At 42.9% G+C, this 23,690-nt stretch overlaps 1 protein-coding gene across 3 annotated transcripts in view; it reads right to left on the bottom strand.

The window, feature by feature from the left end:
* The window catches only part of BFSP2 (beaded filament structural protein 2), a 28,057-nt gene extending 10,077 nt beyond the window's left edge, over window positions 1-17,980 (bottom strand). For 2 of the 3 annotated variants that reach the window (XM_019537012.1, XM_019537028.1), the window contains exons 1-2: window positions 16,693-17,980; window positions 1,127-1,209 (exon numbers count right to left, since the gene is read on the bottom strand). In XM_019537012.1, coding sequence (XP_019392557.1) covers window positions 1,127-1,209; window positions 16,693-17,145 — 536 coding nt within the window. In that variant the 5' untranslated portion in view covers window positions 17,146-17,980. The remainder of the gene's footprint in view (window positions 1-1,126; window positions 1,210-16,692) is intronic. The other variant, XM_019537019.1, reaches the window with a different exon arrangement.
* Window positions 17,981-23,690: the final 5,710 nt, after the last annotated feature.

Below are 23,690 nucleotides of genomic sequence, written 5' to 3'. Positions count from 1 at the left end.
TCCTGGAATGTTTTTAAGTGGTGTGTATATATAGAGGCAATTGCATAATAGCTCAAAATAAAGTCTTACTCCTGTATATTGTATGGAAGAGTTGGGGAGGGTATGCAGAATATGGGGATGTTGGTGTGAGATGAGGGAAGGGTTTGAGGGGTTCTACAAGGGGGTGGGGTGGGCAGGTGGGAGTGGCTGGAGCCCACATGCTGGGGGTGCAGCTTCACCCCCACTTGTGCAGAGTAGTAGATGCCCAGCTATGTCCACATGGCTGCTGTCCTTCCCCATGCTACCTGCTGCCCAGAGTGGTGCAGCAGGGGCAAGAGGAAGAACTGTTGGAGGTGGGAGGAGCTGAGCAGTACCCAGGTGGCTGCAGCTGCATTGGGAGCAGCCTTGCTGGTACACTCTGCATGCTGGTCAGGGCCCAGGCAGGTGGGAGCATGGTGTGGGCTGCCCTGGCAGGAGTGGACAGAGCTTGGCCCCATGTGGAGCACCACGGGCTAGATACAATCAATTGGTGGGCACCCACACATAGGCCAGATCCAGTCAGTTGGCAGGCTGGATTTTGCCCACCCCTGATTTATACTGTTCTTTTACTTTTCATTTCTCCAGCCACATGTAAGGAAAATCAAGGCAATCAAGCTTTTTTTTCATACATAAATTGTACTTTCAGGTTCTTGGTGGAACATTTCCTATATTTCAGATGCTGCAGGCTTTTTTCTTCTTCTTTTTTTTAAGTTCCGTCTTGTGTTTTATAAAAGCAACATTTAATCAGTACCGTCTCTAGCAGGAGACCTAGGTTTATATATCAAATGAGCCTTATAGTATTTTGCCAGTAATTTTTTTTTTCTCCTTTTACTGCTGGGGTGATTTTAAAATTCCATCATCAAAATAATATTACATTGCTTTCACATATCACCTGTCATTACAATAATTCATTACTACAATTAATTTGTTTAGCTACAGGACAGCCCTATGAAGTAAGATTGCAGAATCTCCAAGTGCAAAACTAAGTCAAATCTGTAAATACCAAACACACACCATCTCTGATATAAATCGTTCAGTATTCACATTCAATATTGTAAGTGTATATTCATTCAAAAAGTTAACCAAGTTGTTGCCTGGAGAAGGCTACCTGTCTTTAAAATCTTCAGCACAGGCTTGAACATTCTCGGTCTGCAACATAAGACGAGCATTTTCAAGGACTGCATCGCCCACCTGGAATAACGAGACAACAAAGCTCAAGCAATTAAGTACATTAGCCAGGTACATTAACCATGATATCTTAAATAGATAAATGATTTGTGATTCTGTTATCAATTTCAGTTTTGGTGTAGGGCTGTCCAAATTGTTCATTCCAGATAATTTATTCAGGGTATTTAGTACATCTGCTCATAAATAATCCACAAACAGGCTGCAATTTTTTCTGAAATCCTATTATACCCAATTGTTCCTTGAGTACTTGTGAAAACAAATTTGAGTTTATAATTTGTTTGCAGGTGGGTTGCCGGGGTGAACTCTAGCACTTTGTACAGGTTCTGTGCCTGACTGCACTCCCAAAGGACCTCCACAGCCCAGTGGGTGGGACCTGGCACAGCAGGGTCAGGGGAGGGAAGCTCCTTGCTGCCATTGCAAGTCCTGCATTGCCCTGGTAAGGCATCTCCTGCCCACCTTGGAGCAGCGAGGGGTACAACCCTGCACTGCTGCTGCCAAGCAGGCAGGGGACATGTTACCAGGGCTGCACAGAGCTGACGGCAGCAAGGAGCTTCCCTACCCAACCCTGCTCTGCCCTGCCATGCTGGCTCCCACCCACTGAGCTGTGGATGCTCTGGGGGAGGTCAGCAGGGTGGGGAGCCTGAGCCCACAGTGGACAGCCTGCTCGTACCCCATGCACAGATCTAGGGGGCACAGGTCCCCCATGCCCCAGGCTCACAAGAGCGCACACAGTGATGGGGAGCCAGCCCTGCCCCCCAGCCCCTTGGATGAACCATCCACAACCCTGCTCTGCTCCCTGCTCAGGCCCTGCAGTTATGCAAGACCCCATGTCCCAGTCCCCATTTACTGTGCAGCTTGGCAAAAGTTCCAGCTCCAGCTCTACCCTGCCCAACTCTCTTCCTGTGGGAGCCTCCCTCTGGGGGTCTCAGTCTCTGCCACCCCACACCCTTGCCTGCAGGAGCTGCTCTCCAGGCTTCCTGGTGGCTATGTGCATGTCCCCTGTCTGACTGGCTTTCTCCTGCTCCACCCAGCCCCTTGCTGGCTGGAACTCATGATCGGGGGCAGCAGGGCCCTACGAGGAGAGGCTACAGGACCTGAACCTGTTCAACCTCCATAAAAGAAGGCTGAGGGGGGGGAATCTAGTGGCCTGTTACAAACTAGTCGGAGGGGACCAGGAGGCACTGGGGGAGTCCCTGTTTCCCCAAGCACTACCAGGAGTGACTAGAAATAACGGTCACAAGCTGGCAGAGGGTAAATTCAGATTGGACATCAGGAGGCACTACTTCACTGTCAGGGCAGCTAGGATCTGGAACCAACTTCCAAGAGAAGTGGTGCTGGCTCCTACCCTGGGGGTCTTTAAGACGAACCTTGACAAATCACCTTGCTGGGGTCATTTGACCCCAGTACTCTTTCCTACCACAGGTGGTCAGACTTGATGATCTGCTCAGGTCCCTTCTGACCCTAGTAACTATGAAACTCTGCCAGTCAGCAGAGAGCTCTTTGCAAGGAGCAAAACCTGCATGTTTCTCTGCTAAAAAGAAAATCCACATTTTTCTCAGGCAAAAGGGAAAATCCACCTTTTTTCTCCTGTTTTTTCATGGGAAATGGAAAATCTGATCTCTGGTAATTAGTAAGTTAGCCACCCAAAGTCAATCTCTCTATATTAGGAGAAATGGTTTGGGACAGCTTTATCTCAGGTACCATGCATTGACTTTTTTTTTTTTTTTTTTTTTAAACTATATGCAAGTGCTCCCAGTTTTATTCAAACACTTAGACTACCTGTTTTGTCTGGCCTGCTGTGGAGAACTAGGGATGGTTTTTACCAAAACTCTAATGTATACACTTTTGAGTTTTTGTACTGTTCAAAATCTTGAATCCATATCCAGTTTAATGTGAAAACAATACTTAGTTTATAATGGAACAAGCCAACTCCATATTTGAACTCTCCCAGATTCGGGGGTATTCAGTTTTAAACTGAAAATAAATGGAACTATGCAGTTTGACTACATCCCTAATAGGAATAGGTATGGATCCTAACGTTTGGAGGCATCAAACTCCCACAATGGCAATTGAGGTAAGCATGTCTCTTTCAACATCTCTGAAAATTGAATCTGTACTGTTTAAAAAAAAACAAAACAAAAAAACAAACTAGATTGTGGGGCCAGAAAGAAAGAAATGCATGCAGATATCTGTGGAGGAACACACAATTCTAGAAAATGATCTCTCAATAACATTTAAGTGAGCTGTTATAGCCCTTTTAGAAGCTAAAAAAATGAAGTAAGGCTTCCATCTAGTGGCCCTGTTATTTGATTTCATTCTTCTAATAATCAGCAGTTGCATATAAAGATTCAGCATTACTGGAAAATTATTTTCTTTGCAACTGGTCATCACTTTTCTGCTACGTTTCAGTGATGCAGCAATTTAGGAAATATCCTTCTTAATGTTTATTTAAACAGACAAGGCTCATGAGAGAGCAAGTTGTATCTTGTAGACATTGCTTTCTCCGTAAAGTCAGAATGATGCTTTTCCACCCCACAAGAGTGCTGTGAAGCTTAATTTATTGGTGCTTGCAGATGTTTTAAGATGCTAATGTGGAAGATGTTATCAAAGTAAAAACAGTATTACTAGCAATAGTCCCTTTGAATTCCAAAACCTATGGCTGTACTCCAGTTTATTATGTGCATACAAATACCCTTTCAACAGAGATATTTCAGTACTTGAATGAATACCAAACACTTGATGACAAAACACAAGTCAACACAGTATAGATATTCATCAGTAGAAACATGTATTAAATGTAGTTTTAATTCCTTTGCTACTAGTCATAGATGCATCTGATTTGCTATACTGAATCAGATGCTTATTCACCTAGTACCTTGTTTCTGACAGCAACCTATACCCGTTTCTTCATGGACAGGTGTGCTTTTCTTCTCTGAACCATGCACTGTGCAATACTGGTATCTGGAGAAAGAATTCTTTTCCTAAGTTCTAGTTTACAAATTGGCTTAAAGCATAAAGCACGAGATTTAATCTCCTCAAAATGTTTGCTGTTACAAATTATGATAGCTATATATAGCCTTATAATCTCCATAAAAGTCTAATCCTTTCTTGGATCTTGTGTTGTTCTTGGGCACGTTAGCATCAGAAAGTTTCACACCACGTGAAAACACATTTCCTTCTCTGATCTGAATTTTTCATGCTTCGATATCATTGAATGACCCCTATGGTTTTTTTTTTGTTTTTTTTTTTTAAAAGAACAGATGTTTATAACCTACGTTCTCCGAACCATTTACCATTTTAATATATATGTTATCCTAGTCCCTCTTATTGTGGTGTGTGACAGGGGTGCCACTTTCGGAGTCTCTCCGGACACACGGCTCCACCCCCCTGCAATGGGCCGCTTGCCTGCCTACTCTCTCCTGCCATGCCTTGATCTTATTTATAAACAATGGATAATTGGAATTAGCAGGAAGCTGCCCATTTGTGTGCGCCCTGATGACAGGGGGCACTGTCTGTGGCTCCTTTTCCTCCCCTGCACTGCAGCCCGAGCCTGGCCAATGGTGCTGGTGTAATCTATTCTGGGCCATGTTATTATGCCATGGCCCATTGTCTGCCTTCAGAGCCTCTTGCCACCCTTTCTCCCTCTCGGGGCTCCTCATCGCCCTTCCTCACTCTGAGCTCCTCACTACCCCCCTAGCTCTGGGGCTCCTCACTGGTGCCCCTTTCCGGCACCTCTGGGCTTACCACACAACCTGCGCCCCTTTACCGGCACCTCTGGGCTGGTCATGCACCTGGCAACGCCCCCCGCTTGGCCCTGTCTTGCGCCTCTCATGCTCCTGCGTCCCCTCAGGGCCTATGCCACGCCTCCCGTGCTGCGTTGCGCCTCTCACGCTCGGGGCTCAGGTGGCCCGTAGCCGTGCCTGGCCCCCTGACCCTTCCTCCAGGTCGTGCACCTTACTGGGCAACTGCCCTTGCAGGCTGGGGTCCTGACCCCACACACCGAGCGCTTCTCCGGTGCTCTCCCGCCATGCCCACTGTGGCACCAAACGCCATGCCACCCTGACACTGCTTGCTGTGCCCCTAATGGACACCAGGAACCCCCAAACTACTGGGGAGCCCCATGAGGCCTCCTCACTCCCCTACAGCCTCACCCAGTCCTCCGGTATAATTATAACTAAACCATGAGCCAAATGGCTATAACACAAACACAGGAAGCCTCCTGGCTTGTGACCCAAAGTCCGCACTCACTCAGCTCTTCACCAGACCCCATCTCATCATGTGGCCAGTCAGGGTAGCCAGGCTGGAACCCTGGACTCTGTCTGATCAGCTCTCCCACCAAGCTCCTGCTCCTGCGGCTGCCAGGAGGGAACTGCCTCTGGCCTCAGCCTTCTCTGTTTATAAAGGCCAGGCCCTGCCCCCAGTGGTCAGCTGACCCACTCTGTTACCATGGTAACTCTCACCTGCTGCCCTGTTGAGTGGCAGCTGAACCCATTCACTACCATTCAGTAGCAGGCACCCTAGTGCCCTGCTACATGGTGCCACAATTCTCTGTGGCCACAGGGGACAGGCACAATGGCTTTAAACTGTAGGAAGGATTATAGGAAGAACTTTTTCACTGTGAGGGTGGTTAAACAATGGAAATCTACCCAGCTAGGCTGTAGAATCTCCACCCTTGAAAGTTTTAAGAACAGGTCAGGCAGACACATACGTTCGGTTTTTCCCAGACCTCTTTTATGGTCCCCTGTCCTCCATCCAGGCAAGTTTTTTAAAATGCAAGTGAATGTCCGGGTTTTTGCTCTGCCACTGCTTTTCCCTGGCACTTCCAGCTTGGCTGCTTGAGGCTGGGCGTATCAGGGGATGGTGACTGGCTGTTGGGGGATCACGTGCTCTGTGCACGTGGCCCTGGCAGCCACTGGCGGGTGAGAGACACAGAGAAAGTGTGCATGCAAGCTTCATGGGCACCAGGGCTGGGAGTTGGGAGTGAGGGACACGGGCAGGGGTGGGGGGTAGTGAGCTGTGGGTTGGGAGTGAGATTCAGCAGCAACCATCTTGCCTTAAGCAGAGGTTGAACTAGGTCAGGGGTTAACAACTTTTTCAGGCTGAGGGCCAGTTTGATACTCACCCCATGTTACCAAGGGGCAGTGCCAGGCATTTTTCCCTGTGCAGCCTCTGGGGAAAGTGGTGGTGGCTGGCTCTTAGCACCTGTCTGCCATGCCCCTGCCTGCCTCTGACTTCAACTAAGTCAATCTTGCTGCTGAAGTCCCACATCTGTGGGTCAGATCAAATGGCTCTGTGGGTCAGATCTGGCTTACAGGCTGTAGGTTGCTGACCCTTGAATTAGATGACCTGAGGTCCCTTCCAACCCTATGTTTCTACAATTCTATGCTTGGCCAGCTTAACAAAAATAGTAGTAATACCAAATTAAGGAGAAATTTAGAGGAGAGAGTTGGGGGGTTTTTACCCTTCCCACCCCCTCCTTCTCCAAAATAGTTCTAAATGTTGTGATTTATTGAAGAGTCAGTCTTTTATTTTCTCCATGCTTTATACTCCTATATGAATAGATATGGAGAGCTGGTACCTTCCACTGTCATGAGACTGACTTCAAATGAAGGGAAACTCTAGCGGTTTCCAAATCATACACTGAAGTCACATCCTTGATGACATTTGCCTAGATACCCTTTTTATACCATTTCTCTTATTCTGTATTTTATGATTTGAATGGTGTTGTTTGCTTTATGATAGATAAAATACATGTTGGTGTCTTGCGTACACAGACACACATTCCTAATTGAATAGTCATGGAACTGAACTAACCTCTCATCCATATAAACTCACTAAGATTATTTCACACATTCTCATTTCTCCAGGTGCTATTTCTCTGTGAGAAGGAATTATCATTATAAATAACCCTCTTTTTTTGCAAAAGAGATGCATTTAATTAGATGTTTAAATCTCTCTTCCACTCTCCATAAGCAAATTGTGAACTGGGATGAATGGACAGGATAGAATGAGGTGAATTTATATTTCAGTCACATAAATCCACCTCAGCAATATTTTCTCATTTCACTCAATTCCTGTAGAAATCCTCCCATTTTTCTCTGCCCCAATTAGCATGTGCACACCTGCTCTAGTAAAAAGCAGCTGCACTAACTGATAATATATTGGATGGTAATTTCAAGCCATCTATATCTCTGTCATTAATCTGTCTCTGTTATAGCTGTGTAACAAAGGTGAGAAAAAAAGTTTTGTCTGTAAAGAATGCTCTATTCTAAAGCACTCCTTGGTTCATCCATTATCACTTAATGCATTTTGCTCTTAATTTATCTGAGGGAAGTGATGGTGCTCCTTTTAGACTTCATCACTGAGGGGAAAGTTATTCAAAGAGGCAAGTCATGTACCTTGCCCTAAAATGATCAAATTTGGACTTCTTTGTATCTTTGGTGATGAAACATTTTCATGGTCCAGAGATGCTTTGTTTATGCCTGCTACGTGGTTCTCCATGAATTCTGTTAATGTGGCTTTCTTTGCTAAGTGAAGATAACTTCCATCTGTGAATTGTCAAGCTATCTAAATGTCTCCTGATCTCATAAAAGGTTTGAGAAATTAGTATACAGAACTGTAAGCTGAGATGGAGTCACAGAAAACTGGTAGTGGATATAATTCCCTCCCGTCCCTTCCTCCCTTCTCTCCTTCTTCCTACTCCTCCCCCTTATAATGAATTGTCCCATTATTGGGATGCTTCAAGAACATGGATCTCTTTCACTAGTTCCTCACCCAACAAAAATAATCTTGACAGAAGAAGGCATGTGCACTGTACTGCAAAACAACCATGAAATATTTAAGTCATGTAGAGGCCTGATTTTGCAATCCTTCAGCAAGTAAAACCACCCCCTGACTTTATTTCATAAGAGATATGACTCCTTGTTTTTGATTATCTGTATGGCTGTAACTGCTTTTCTAAAATGGTTATTCAGGGAGTTATTTTTTTCCGATCTTTTTCTTCCTCTGAATAAAAATGTTAAGTTGTTTTCTGGTGGCTGTTCCATGTAACTGTTTCCCAGCACAGTTGACATCAATTTTTCTTCTTTCCCTGCTGGATAATAAGTCTCTGAAATAATCTCTCTTTCTTACTGCATGCATGGTAGTAAATCCAGGGCAGATATATGAACCTCTGGTCAAATTTTTCTCAAATAATAGTAAACCATCTTTTATTACCCTGGTTTAAACTGTCCACTATTGAAGATCAGCAAGATCCGTAAGCTAGTGTATAGATTTGGAATCTTGATTAATGATTTTCCTCAGTTCAGTTGCTACTTCATTACAGCTGAACTAATAAGGGATTGCTGTGCTTTTGACACATCCAGCAGCATGCTCTTCTCAGTTCTATTTCAGGTTCAAAGATCTTTACCAAATTTTAATTTTCTCTCTCTTGTGCATTTCTCTCCTGTCATCCTGGTTGCTTCAGAAATAGATTTCCTTGCCTTGAGGGCAGCAGCTTATTATTGGGGGGCTGGAAAAAATATTCTACTTTGGACATCACTCCCCCAGTTAAATGCATTTTGGGGGGCTTTTCTGTTCAGGCATAGGCTACTTCTAAATGAAAACACCTATCCAAAATGTGGCTGGTCTGGAATTTCGAAATGTATGTTTGGGGGGTGGGGAGGGGGTTCATTCCCATTCAGAAACTTCGTCTGTGTTTTAATTTTTCGTAATATGTTCACCATGTAGTCTTTGAGAGACTCCCTCTACCTCCCCCCCCCCAACAAAACAAAACAAAGCTAAACAAAAAATTCTTGACTTCATTTCATACAAACAGAACAAAGAGGCCTTTGGAAGAAGGGAGGGTAGAAAGGCACCTTATAAACTAACTGAATGAGAGATGCATAAGTCTTTCAATTGTTAGGGATATCTCTTAGGTCACAGAATCTGTTGCTTCTGCTACATTCATTTTCTTCTGATTATATATAAAAATGTATCCTCAAATTTATGCACTTCACATAAAAAGATTTCAAAAAAGGTACAGTATTTCAAACTAGTGAAATTGTAGCCCTTCATTGACAACTTAAATGATTTACTATTCATCCATGCCATTTCTCTTTAAAATTACTCCTCTCTCTGTTTCCTTTTACTATAACTACTTGAATAGAAGATGAGTCCATTGCCCCTCTTCCCCCAGTCATTCCCCAATCAACATGGGGCGGGGAGAAGCCCCTCGTTTTACCTTTGCATACAAGGAAATCTCACTAAATAGATCATCTATCATTAAACTGCTGCCAAAAACAACATGTGGTCAGTAATGGAAACAAACTATAAAGTTGATTAAATGTAGCTAACACTGAGCATGACTATAAAACACATGACCCATTTGGGGCAAAAATACTGATAGAAACCTACCAAAAGTTTATATAACCTATCTGAATAAGATATATGGTAGTGTCCATTGTGCTTAGTCCCCTTGAGTGCTCTTTTTCAGTCATGCTGAGCCACTACATTGACTACATTTCAAGTTACACCTTTCTTTCCCATTTCCAATTATTCTTGTTTTTAAACCAGCCTTAAATGTCTTGCAAATATCACTGAGGAAAGCCCTAGACAGTTTACCCAGAATCCCTCTGTTGCCCCCTCTTTCAGCCTGTTGCATATGAATATTGTGGACCCCTCCTACATGAGGTGGAGCTGGATGAGGTTGCCCTGCACCTCATCTGCATATAAATTTTTGGAGGGTCCCAGGACTCATGAAAAGAACACCTGGTTCCAGTCATGAGTGGGGAGCTTATTAGCACATAGATCCTTTGTGTGGGATATCTGGAGTACATACACATACTGAGTAGTGTTGAGCAATAGGGTCAGCATGACTTTAAACATCGTTGTCTCTGATGGGGCGCAGCCCAGTGTACTATATGTTAAATCGTGACCCTTTTGGCTTTGGACTAATGTCATGCATAGTCTGTACTATATATAAAGTAGGTACAGAAGTGTTATTTAAAAGCGTGTTTATGGAGTACCATTGCTAAAACTTGTAGCAGTTTCAAAAGAGTTAAATTGTAGCAATTTTAGATGAGATAAGTCTATAGGTAACTGTAATAATTTCTCTATATGCAAGTTACAACATGTGTGTTTATTTCCATGTCAGTGTTTTCAAATTTGATTCTCATTTCTATGTGCTCAGGGAGAGCAGGGTCTGACAGTGAGGAAGGGTCTCTGGGGAAAGAAATGTGTGGGAGTGGAGGGGGCAGAGAACGAGGGGGCTATCTGACTCACCACATTTATTCTTCCTGTTGTAGCAGTGGGAGCAGGACAAATTCCAGGTAAGCCTCCAATAATTAGATTTTATCCGTGGAAAAGTATAACAAATGTATACATTTTCCATGTATAGAGTCTAATTACAGGGGGTCACCTTATAATCAAGGTCATATTATTTTGACGTAAACAGTACTTTTTCTACTTGGCCTTGTAACAGAAGCATGAAGCTGAGTTTGCTACCACAGTCATTTCCATAGTGATCAGTTTGCTTTTCTCTTTTTAAAGATCGGTTTCTATAGAAAGGGTAGGCAGACGTGCCAGTCCAAGCATATCTACGCTATCAAAAGACTGTGCTGGGGAGTGCCAATATGAAACATAGTGGCTAGGGATAGACATTAGTCATAAACCAGTTTAAGTGATCAGAAACTGGTTTAAACCTGTAACAGAACAGATGTTCAGGGCACATATACCATTTTGAAAATGGCTGAAACCAGTTTGAGATAAACCTGGTTGAATGTAGTATCAGACTTAACTGATTTGGCTCAAACAGGTTTATGCAATGTCTGTCCCAGACCTTTTACTGTTCTAAACTAAACCAGGCACCCCCAGCATCCTGGCATGCTCTCTGGGCTGGGTGGAGCTCTCTGTTCCATAGGAGGGCTGGCCCCTCCCCTCTGCTTCCTGGCTGGAGCTTGGCAGAGACTTTCAGGCACAGTAGGGTCTGCTGGTTTCCCTGTGCTCCTCCCACCCCCACCATTTACTGCTTAAGCAGAGATCCCTTCCTCCTCTCTCCCGCAGCATGGACTGTAGCCAGCATGCAGTATGCTAGCTAATGCTGTATAAGGCAGATAGAACAGTGTCTGCTTAGGGCTTTTTGGAGCTAATAAATAGCTTAGCTGGTAATGTCCCTGCATTCCTTTCTTTAGAAAAATATGTTTAAGAAGAGCTTGTAATGAGCAAGTCTTTGTTTTCTGATGGGGTGTTAAGTGCCAGGAGGCTCCTTAATCCCAGTGTCCTGCTGGGGCCTGGCCATGCCCCCCATCAGCTCAGCCCTGTACAAGAGAGGGAGGGCTGCTCTACTGCCCCATAGCTTCTAGCCTGAGCCACTGCAGGCATGTGCCTGCATTTCTGGGATATCTGTCTGATTACAAAACTGATTTAGCTTAGCCAGGTTAGACTAACCTGAAAAGATTGAATCAATTCAGGCTTACACTTTTTGAATGTCTGTCCCTAGGCAGTATGCCTTATCCACATGCATGACACCCTGAAAAGCTGTAGCCACGGCAGTACAGCACTTGGTTCATGCCCATCATCACACGTGAGATGGAGCTTGTGGACACGGCCATCACTGTGCTGAGAGCAGCTCTGTTGCATCCTTTCAAATATATCATGCTTCACGAAATCCTCTCTAGTCCAGTCTTTCGACACTTCAGATATGTGTTTAATGTCAAAGTGAGTAGGTTAATTATTTTTGGCCTGCAGAAGTTTCTGTTTTTGCAGGTTTGTTCTAATATTTAATTGTGCTTCAAAACAGTCGCATGCCATGTTAGACAGACTTCTGTGTAATACGTCAGAAAATGCATGAAAAATTATGCTCGATAACCAAGTATGCCACAAGTATATTTAGAATATGCTTATTTCTTTTTTTTCAGTGACCAAGTAATGAAGAGGCTTGTATACCTAACTGAACATCTCTATTTTCCTATGATATTTGCATAATTAATTAATTCGGTACTTTTTTATTTTTTTGTACCAAAAGATCAAATCATCAAGTACTATCTTGTTACTGCCACATTTGCTTAAAAAAAACACAAAAAGGCATGAAAAAGCACAAAATCCATTAGAGGAATAATTGTAAAATTAGTAGGTCCATTTGCACTCAAATGTTGCATTTCCTACAAATAAATCATAACATGAAGATTCCACCATCCTACTTTTCCTTCAGTTTTAGCACTAGATCTGTGTTGGTTCTGTGTACATGACTTGCAACTTTAAAAACAGATTTTAAGCTGAAAAGTAGAAGACCCCTAGAGGGAAAAAAAAATTTTAAATTCCCATCTTTGTACCTATTGCCTTTTATGGCAGCGAGGTGGATTCCTGAGTGTCTGATCTTTTTCAGCATTCCACGAATTCTCATTAGCTTCACTAGGAGCTCTCAGAATCGTGTGTTCATAAGGCTAGGGCTCAAAGCAATTAACTAACATAAAACAATATAAAAAGAAATATTATGGAAAAAAATCAGTAGATAATTTTACCACTCCACTGTTATCTTGGATTTTGCACATCAGCATATGCTGTTTTTAGTAAAAATGACATCCATTGCATCACCTAGTACGTACATGTCTTAAAAATACCATTGTGTAAGAGTGACATAGCCATGATGGTCCAGAAATTATTCAAGAGGCAAGGAGTTCTTAGAGTGATATCTTTTGTTGGATCAACTATGTAGTTGAGATAAAGTTAGACAAGCTTTCAAATGCAAGACATTCTTCCTTGCACTTCGAAGCACTTTATTAAAAATTCATCCCCTCCAATGTTTTCATAGGAAAAATTGTACATCTGACAGCTGCCTGCCCAAGTTAAAATATAAAATTGTCATAGTAAATAGACAGTTTCCCTTCAGGCTTTAAAAGAACTGCACATTTTAAGAAAGATAAGGTTATAGTGAATGCTAGTAAAACAAATTGAATTGTGCTGCTTTTGAGATCCCACCCTGCCCCGAAGAGTACCTTGTCCTGTCCCAGGGGGAAGTCTCTCCACCCACTGGGACTTGCTTATTCTATCACCAGCTGTTTCAGAAGCATGTGGAAGAAGCAGCAAATTTTGTTGTTGTTTCTCCTTCTAGCACCAGAGGTTTCTCTAAGGACTTCAGTGTCATGAGCAAGAGAAACCTATTTTTCTTCCTCCTCACACTCCCCAGGCCATGTGGTGAGAAGTAGGTAAGCATAGCAAAATATCTTCATTGTCTCAAGTTTGGCTCATGTTGGCCAACATACACACATTCATGCATGTTTTATGGATTCTCAGTGGCTTTACTTTCTGCACCCCTGGGTTTTCTGACTTTGTTGCTATTACTCATATAGTTAGTGGTCTCCAAAGACCAGTCTGTTTTCTTGTTGTCTGAAGTAGCCCGAGGTCCTCTCCTAGCTACACAATGTTGCTCTCTTATCTCTAGAAGGCTTTCTCTGGTAGGGCCTTCTTACACAGTAATGTTGGGTGGCTCCTGGAGTGCTTAACCCATGGATTGTGCACATTAACACTTTAAAATAGTTTTAAGCACTCGTTATACAGCTCAAAATTATGCCATTCCAGGGCAGGATTATCTCTGATCTGCACTGCTCGGATCCTGTTCTATTAATGTGTGGCTGCTCCCCACAGATGTGTGCTGCCCAAGTTGAAATTCTTCCAGTATCCCAGGGTATCTCACATCCACACCTGTAGAGCAGGTATAAAAGCCTGTCTTAGCTCACCAGTCCTCTAGTGGCAACTCACAGCTACAGCTCCTAGCCCTGTCCCTGCTCACCAGGCCTCTGGTGGCAAGTCACAGTTGTGCAGGTGGGGGACAGTCAGAGAAGGTTTCTAGACTGAGGGCGTGACTGCTGCAAATTCCAGACTAGCACTAACACTGATCAACATTTGTGCAGCTCACAGCATAAAGTGTAACAAGGCCCTTACCCATAGCTACTTAAGTTTCCAGGTCTTCTTACCTTGTCATGGCTAGTTCAGTTGGTAGCAGAACTAGGGATTGGCCTCCTGGTGTGAGAGGAGAAGCCAGCTGTATTCAGGGAAGGTTTCTATTGGGCAGCTGGAAGAGGCTCTGCTAAGAGTCCTCAGCACTGACTTACTAAACTTGGGACTGTCCTGGCCAAGTCTCGGCACTTGGCAGTCAGGGGAACCATGAGGAAGATCAGAAGTAACACTCCAAGAGGAGAGGAATTATGCTGGTGAAGTCAATATTAGGACATAAGGGCCACATTCTTAAAGGTATTCAGGAGCCTAATTTCTGTTGAAGTCAAGGGAATTGGGTACCTAAATGCCTTTCAGAACTCAGGCTCTAAGTAACTTGAGCAACTCCATACAGGAGGCCAACTGACTGGCCCTGTGTCATCCACAAAGGCATCTATCCTTCATGATGATGATTTGATTACTGGCCTAACACCACGAACGGTTTCACTTCACAAAGGCCTATCCACAGAACTAGCAAATGAGCTGAGTTGTACAGAAGCCAGTGACCTAGATGACTCAAACCATTTCCCAGTGCCCATCCAGTAAGTCTCCTCAAACATTTATTTTATTGAAAACAAAATGAAAATGCTTTTTTTAAAAAGGAAGGAGCCGTTTCCCTTTTGGGCATCTGTGCCAATGCTGAGATCTTGGGTTTCGGTTCTCCTCTCCTCTCCTCCAATGTAGCCCTATTTTATAAGTCTCTGTGGGGCAGCAGAAGGATTCATATTAGATGTCATCCCCATTACTTGTCTCCTTGACACCTGAGCTAATGAAGCAAGACCATCAATCAATAACAGCCATTAGAAGACCTGGCTGAAGCAAGCCCACTGCTTATGAAAGCTTATGCTGTGCATCTCCGATTTAGTTAATCTATAAGGTGCATAAGCAAATCTGTCCTGCTTTCTGCCTGACTTCAGGCTAACATTGCTAACTACTTCTCTACATTCATTAAGCCAGTGTTTTATACAGGCATGTGTAGCTATCCAGTTTATGTGGGTAAATGTGAGGGTTTGTGTGCCAGTGTTCAGGCAAAAAAATCAGCCACTGAAAATTTGGCCTACACAACCCTCTAATTTCTCAGGTGCATTGCTTTACATTTTGGTGAAAAGAAAAATGACTCTTCAAATATTTGTTTATTCTTTCAGGCTTTTCCATTATGGAAGAGCAGTTTTACCATATGTACTGGTGTCTGGTACTCATTCCCAAAGAAAACTGACACTTCTCTATATAGCTCCCAATTGTTCTCTGATTCTGAATATACTAGATTCTGAAGACTCAGCACTCATTCCTCAATATTTTTACAAAAACAGATAAGTATAACTATTGCTATTGTATTACCCAGGTAAACTAAAGCACAAAAAGCGGCATGATTTATTGAAGCGGTCATAAATGAGTTGCACGGCTGGAAACCGATCAAACTCCTGGCTTCTGGTTGTGGGGGGACTGGGGAGGGAGCATTTCAACCAGATGACCAGGATATGATGCCTTGTTCTTGTTTCTCTCAACTCTCATTTTGCTTTCCTCTAATCTGGTTAAAGGACTGATTCTCTGAAGGGAGAGGATATAATCTCACAGCTAAAGGAGAGAACTAGGAATTAGAATGTTTAGGTATATTGGCTTTTGCCACAAATTCATTGTTTTACTTCAAGGAGTTTATTTAATCTTTCTGTGCTTCCCTCTGACCAGCCACCTCTCTCATAGGCATGCTGAGAGATTTAGTGAACAAATTCTTGGAAATTGCTTTGAGGTCGTCAGCTGGGAGGGACCACTGCCCAGGTGAAATGATAATATTAAAATTCTTTCTATTTTTACTGCAATCTTTCATTAGCCCAACAAAATATATAATTTGTAAGTCTTTATATTAAATTTTCATATGTATTAATTATTTGTCCACTAGACAGACATGGACACTGCCTTTACAGTCCTGTGCTAAAATATTTTCCTGTACAAAAGTCTTATAGAGGCAGCCTTTCTTGCATATAAAAGGTTGTGCACATGTGGCAGGATGGAAGCATGAGAGAGGGAAGCTCTTGGTTGTGACTAATTATTATTTTTGAATAAGTAGAGCTTTTGAAAATATGATTAAGCAAATAAGAAAATAAAAGTTAAATCTAAATTGCTAATTACAAAGCAACAAGCCTGTAATGATATCGTGTTGGTGGTTAAAGTCACTCAGTCTTAGGAATTTTCTTTTAATAATTTTGTGCTCCTCACTTTAATAACAGCAGCTACAAGAAAACAACCAATTTTAATCAGGACAGACTATAGGGCCTTAGGGTACATTTCAGTCACCCTAGTGTAAAGAATGCCTGAGGCAATTCTCCTCCTTAATAGGCATTTTCCACAACACACTGTGAAATGATAATGCTAATTATTATGAAGATAGATTTTTAAATCCTCCATCTAGGGCTCCGTGCCTGGGAATCAGGCTGTATTTATCATCAGCATCAATAATCGCTGCTAGGGATTTGCTAATGATCTATTAACCTTTTTCACTGTCAAAGATCTTGTACTCACTTGATGGTAGATGGTTTCCCAGTTCTCTCTCAGTGCTCCCCAGCTGCTGACACTGGAGGACTTCTTGTCCAGGTAGATTCTGATGTGCTCCTCCAGCTCTTGGTTGACCTGTTCTAGAGCTCTCACTTTATCTATGTACTCTACCAAGCGCCCATTCAGGCTTTCATAAGACAGGCCCCTTGCTTTTTCCAGACCCTGGGCTAAAGGCACCGTTGAACTGGAGCTACGCAAGCCCTGTAGGAAGACACTGCTGATGCCCAGGGCTCTACGGGACACACGGGTCCCGAGACTGCTCACTCCTCCAGTGGGGGCAGAACCCACATAGACACCTCGGGGTCTGGAGAGAACTCCTCCACCCCCAACGCTTACCCTGCGGCTGCTGGCTCCAATGCTTTCTGTTGTGGAGGAGGGCTGCTGCCCCAAGAATGAAGACTTACGCCTTGGCAAGGGCATGATGCAGCTGGGTCCACTGAACTGCACAAATTGACTTTCCCTTGTCGCTCCTCTGCTATACCCACACTAGTAGGAGTTGCCGACCCAAGTGGGTTTTTGGTTTTGTGTTGTTGTTTGCTTTGTCGTACGTCCTTCTGGAACGTTAGCTTTGTTCTTTCACTGACCAACGCAGACGTATTTGTCACATTGTTTGGGGGATTTTCACAGGCTCAGCATTTCATTTCAGGAGAAATCTCTGCTTCTGCTGCAGCTGCAAGTATGGCATATAAAAAGTACAATGCTATTTACAGTAACAGTACAACAGAAATTCCCTACCCTGTATATGTAAAAAATAATACAGGAGTTTTCTAGACTGACAGCCAAAATTCTTAGCTTTAAATACATAAAACATGCCCTGTACAAATGCACAGGACTAGATCCCTGAACTATTTTAAGTACATATTTTTCATAAAATGTCTTATTTTATGCCAAGTAGTATACTGCTCAAAGTGAGCATGGGTGTCAATGTCTGGTTCCCAGCATGCATCCGTAACTTCAAAAATTAACAGAAATTCACTGCAACCCAACTGGATTCTAGTTTGGCTTGCACAATTCTTCACACAGTTCCTTTGGATTTCTGACAGTGCTTGAAATACCCCTCTCTCCATACTTTAACTTCATCTTTACAACCAAAAGAGTTGCTGCATCATAGCCGCCAGCCGTCTGGCAAAAGATTGCACAAAGACTTTCTGAGTTACTGATTTTCATTCTGTTTAACAGCACATACTTACTGGACCCTATCCATTCAGTTTAATGCTATATACCATGGCTTACACATTCTATTTTCTTCATTTTTGAAATCTTCATAGTCTAAATGCTCACAAAGGAAGTATAGTGACCAAAAAAGAAAATAGCAAAGCAACGTTAGAAGATTCTTCCCTATTTTTTGTTTGTTTGTTTGTTTCATTTTTCTTTTTGGAGTATTTACATTGCAGTTGGGTGAGTCTCTTTATAGGTTGGTAGATGATATGGTAGGCAACTGGCATAGTATTTTTCATTGTTTAGTATGTTGCCATTCATAGGACAATAGATGCTTCAAAATTAGTAAACCACTATTATTCCAATTTAGGATTGATACGTAAGTATGTATCCAAGTGTTTGTAGTGTACTGATGTCAAGCAAATATTTCTCTCATGTGGCTTAGGTTTAGATGAGGGCATTTAGCTAAGGTCTTTTATAAGATGGAAATGGACAAGAAAGTCCAACATGTATACAAGTAGCTGCCTGGGTATATTCTTGGAAAATTTAGGACAGGTGTTTGATTTCAGATGTGGCTTGTAAAACTCGATTTATATAAGGTAACAAAGATACCTAGATTTCCCTGTAATTGCTTTGTTTGTCGTGAGTGATAAGGTGCCTGATATTAGTTTGAACTACTCTGCATACTTGGGTTTTGGTTTTTTAAAGTGTATAGTGTTGGAGAATTAAGTTAAACTACGATCGTATCCACCGTTGCCAATTTGCCTAAAGAATGTGTGTGACCTGGAAACTCAGAAGCAGCAAGTAGAAGACTTTTGAAGTATTTGGGGCAAATTTCTTTCTAGTATTTCTCTGTGTAAGAGCAGCCCCATAGCCCAAGTCCATTTTTCCTTTTGGACTTCACCAACAATAACTGATATGAATAGGAGATACTTAATATAGTTCCGGTGTTATTCATTTAGGATTGTGCAGCAATTGATTTATATTTGTTCTCACTGTCTAAGTTTTGTGTTTCTTTCCTTCTTTCCTTTACATGTATTTTGATGATGACTAGCTTCCATGCCTTTTTTTTTCTTCAAGAACAGTGTATCATTTGTGGCTTGTTATTAAGAAGTTAACCATGTGGGATATGTGATATCTGTGCTGCAATGTCTCTTATTTTATTAGCTTGTAGAAGGATAGCTCTGTTATTGGAAAGATTAAATTCAGTAGCTGTTTTCTGCAGAGTATTGGAATTGTAGATGTACCCAGGAATTCAAGGGCAATGGCAGGCATGTGTACTTATGGGCATTAATATTTAATCGGCATCCTTGTATGGATCAGCTAAAATGTTCATACCTTCCTAAGCCAAGCCACCCTAAATACTGATTATTTCTAACATGTATTTCTCTTGGTATGGCAGCTAGGATATTAGTTTAGATGTACATTGAAAAGTATGTACATTTCTCTCTAAATATTTTTTATCTTTGTGTTTCTAGAAGGAGTGTTGAATTATGGGATAAGAGTGTTTAAAGTCCTTCTAATCTATGTGTGCATGTCCTCCAGCTAATGTAGAGTCCGCTGTATATATTTAAGATATTTAGCATTTTCTTGGTCCTTAATTCTACAGAAAATGTTCTGTGATCATTTAAACTAGACAACAGCTCTGTGGCAACCTTTCAAATTGGGAATTATACACTGTCCAGGCCTAGGGGGCAGGGCTGTTCAGGTAAGATTATGGTCCTGGCATCTTGAGCATATTCAGTAATGTGCTGAATTAGTGAAATCTCTAAAGAACCTCTGTTGCAACAGCTTCTGTAGCGTCCCTTGTGTAATTTATAGCTGCCCCCACATTCCCTTGGAAGTACCTCAAGCTGGGGTACTTCCCAGCCACCTATGGCCCATGGGCCAAATTTGGATAACAAAGATGTTGATCCGGCTTGCAGAGGTCCAATCTTGCATAGAGAGCATGGATAGAACCAAACTGAACTGCACTGTCCATCTGCTCTGCAGTGCTCCCGTCCACTGCAGAGCCTAGTATTCCACAACCTCTGAGCTTGTGCTTGCTGCAGATACTGGGAATCTGAGTACTGGCTGCTAGAAGCAGAGACTTCTGGTGACAGCTGTGTGGTAAGCTCCAGCCAACCTCTGCTTTAAGCGTGCCTGGTGGTTTAAACACTACCTGTCTTTCTGCAGAGGTGGGCATAGGTGATGTGATCCTTGCTAGTACAGGAAGGTGAAGTTTGCAGATCTGTGCTATCAGGTGCAAGGAAACAGAGATGCATAGCTTTTATCCCTCCATTGAACATATGTACATTCCACTGTTCCCATTATGTCCACGGACAGTGACTTCTTCATGGTTAATTTTAGAAAAATGTTACTGCTCTGATTCAAGAAAATAAACTAAATCAGCCATAAGATCCATTCTAAACTTTCCTTTTTGTGACAAGATATTTAGCAGAATTCACAGATTTCATTGGAATCTGATAGGTCAAACATGAGCACTTCTGCTAGGGCCTCAGACTTGCAACTTCTTGGGCTATTAACCATGCACCTTAGCACCCGTACCACTCCAGCCCACTTTAACCCTAACATCCATATGACTTTAGAGTTTGGTGAAGACTGTAGCTCAGGTTCTAAGTTATGCCCTAAGTACAAAGAAGCTGGGAGGAATGGAGGGTGGGAAGAGGGAGAGGGGCAGGAATATGTTAAAAATCTGTCTTTGTGGCCTTCAGGCCTGGGGTTGGTATAGTGAGTTGAATTCCTGACATGAATTAAAGCACTTAGAAAGATACCTAACTTATGTCCATCTGTATCCCTGTATCTCCAGGACTGCTCTGATGGTTTGGAACGGCTAGTCCAGATGCACCATGGCCACGTTCCCTTTCCTCCAGTCATGCCTGCCATTCTATGGCACAAAGTACATGTTCAAAGATATTACACTAACTCTACCAGGTGGTTTTAGCGCCATTTGCAGCCAGCTGGAAAACTGGTAAGTTCTGTATTGTTTCATAGTCTATTGCTGATTAAATCATGGAAGCAATTAGCAAAAAATGCTACAGTGAGTGAGGGACAGAGAGAGAGAGGAGGGCTTAGACTTCATAGGGGAAAGCCCATTTCAGGCAGTGAACAATAGAAAAGGGATCTCAGGCAGGAACAAAAAACAAAAATATGCACTCTGATAGCTGTATTAGGCTGCTCAAGGATGGAACAACCTTGATTTAGATTAAGGCATTACATTTTCCATGCTATTCTCTATTATTTCTTAATATTTCATGATAGGTTGTGCTTTATCAACTACCACCATGTTTAATTTATTTGGCTACTGAGATTTATAGGCACATTTTATAGGAGGCTTACATTTTAGTGCCATTACAGCACACAGTCAACTACTTGAATGGGTAGGATTAAAAAATGTACAGAATGTTGAGTGACTTTATTGCTAAAAGGTTGTAGAGGAGAAACAGTTGGGTTTGAAACAGCATCTCAGTTTCTAAGGAAGGAAAGAGTCTCATTAAAGATAGGGAACAGGAAGTGATGAGTGATTCAAGAAACATCATAATCTCAGTGAAAAGAACATACTGTGGCCAGAGAACAGATTTAAAAACTCCGGAAGACTGGAGTGACTGATTAAACCACGCAGTGACTGAGCTGCTGACTTCCACAAATGTGTGGTATCATCATAATGTGTATAATATCTCAATGCATGCCACATATCAGTTGATACTGAGAACCCACTGTCATGCTTATCATGTGGGCAAAAATGTTGTCACTAGGCTTCAGCATGACTTCTGGCAACTGGGTCTAGATGAATACAAGAACCTGTGTGTAGTGATGTTCACCTGATATTTAGGAGCAGAATCTTCAGTCCTGAATGACGTACCTAAACTTCCTATATATGGCCTCAGAATGGGATCTGCAACAGCCAGCACACTGAGCAGGAAGACACCTAAGCTAGCCCAGAGGAGATGCTGTGTAGATAGAGGTGCACAGTAAATTCTGTCCCCCTCTGGGACTTGGGCACCTCCAGCCACTTCACAGCCTCTTCTGGAGCTTGCTACCTACCTTGTTGCTACCAAAAATATGCAGCCAGCATTTTTCTCTCAAAGCATGTGGCACCAGAAGGAGCAGGTGTGCCACCCTTTTATTTAGTAGTTGAAGCACCTGCTCAGATTGTAGGAGACCCAAATTTAAATTTTGATCTATGCCTGAGGGGGTTCAACCCCACATTTGTCTCATCCCAGGAAAATGCTGTAGCTATCAGGATGTGCACTTTTCTGTGGTGGGGTAGTCTCGACTCTTGTGTTGATGCTTTTCCTTTCTGTAGGAAACAACTGACAATTCACTGTGCCACAAGAGGGGACAAAAAGCAGTCTGACTTTGTGATTAGGACACTTGCCCACAGAGCCAGCCTTATGGGTGGGCAACGTGGGTATTCACCCAGGGTGCTATGGTTAGGGATGTATCCTATGTGCACGGGCACGCACGCATGCACACACGCACTCTCTTCCTGCACTGCCCTGCCCCAGCTGCTCCCCACCCCAGGCAGCAGAAGCCGGTCCAGAGCAGTGCAGGTAGCAGCAGCAGTGCCTGCCTGCCTGCGTATCTGGCACACTATGCCACTCTGCCTCCCTGACAGACTATGTCACATGGCCCTGCCTGCCTGCAGCAGTGCTGTTGACATGGGTGGAAAGTGCAGGGGCATTTGGGGTAAAATACAAGTTCGTCCAGGGCACCATTTTCCTTAGGCCAGCGCTGCTTGCCTGAGAGGAGATACTCTTGAGTTCTGATTTAATGGACTGTTTCATATAAAATACATAAACAGTCCTTGGAGAAGGAGCCAGAACCCAGGACTCCAACTTCTCAAGGGAGTGTCCTACCCACTGGACTGTTGTGTAAAACGGAAACTTATCCCTTGTGAACCTGTATTCAGTAGGTGCTCTGCAAATGCCTGCCAGATCTAGCCCTTCAAGAGACACAGGCAGAGGAATGTCTGGTTTGCAGATTCTAATCAGGCTTAGTCATGAGAGAGAGAGATGCCAGCCCTGACTAGTCTAAGGCAGTTCTGGGCACCTGCAGTGGACTGCTGCCAGATTTGCAAGCCAATCCCTTAATGCTCAGGGACTGCTAGTGTCAGCATGCTGTCTTGGTTCAGCGCAGGTGTGGTACAGCTAAGAGGAGCTCACATATCTCACTCTACTGAAACAAACAGTATATCCATTAATAAGACCAAACCCAATACATACATAATATGTGACAGAAGCAGGAAAGAGCTTTGTTGTACTATGTATGCATGCTCAGCCAGCTAGCTGTAATCATTCCCATTTTTTAGGAACCTACCTCTTTGCAGATATTGTATTGGAAGCCAGGTCCCTAACTTAAGGCAGTGGATTCCATTATGGTAGAAAGGAGAGTAAAAGTTAGGCACTATAATACCAAGCACTTCCACACCCCAATCATTCTGTGGGGTTAGTCAATAGTAGGCTTCATTTACATGAGACACTTACTGCACAGTAGCCTACTAACTGTGCAGTAGTGTGCCGGTAAAAACTTGCACTCATATGCTACTGCGCAGTGTCATTAGGCTACTGCACAGTAAGCATCACAAAAAAAAAAGTGCGCTGGTGCTACTGTGCAGTAGTGTGAGTTAATGCATGTTTAGTTAGTACTTCATTAAGCGAGTACTAAACTAAATGCACAGTAACTACTGTGCATTAATGAATGTGTAGATGCACCCAGTGACTACCAAAGGGTTAATCTTTGCAAGGCCTTGCTGCATTCAGTCAGCTGTTTCAGAAAAGAGCAGCTGTCAGTCCTGAGCATGACCA

Source organism: Crocodylus porosus, unplaced genomic scaffold, assembly GCF_001723895.1.
Source record: "Crocodylus porosus isolate Cpor-Errol unplaced genomic scaffold, CroPor_comp1, whole genome shotgun sequence".
Classification (NCBI taxonomy): domain Eukaryota; kingdom Metazoa; phylum Chordata; order Crocodylia; family Crocodylidae; genus Crocodylus; species Crocodylus porosus.
This window is presented reverse-complemented; position numbering and strand designations above follow the sequence as displayed.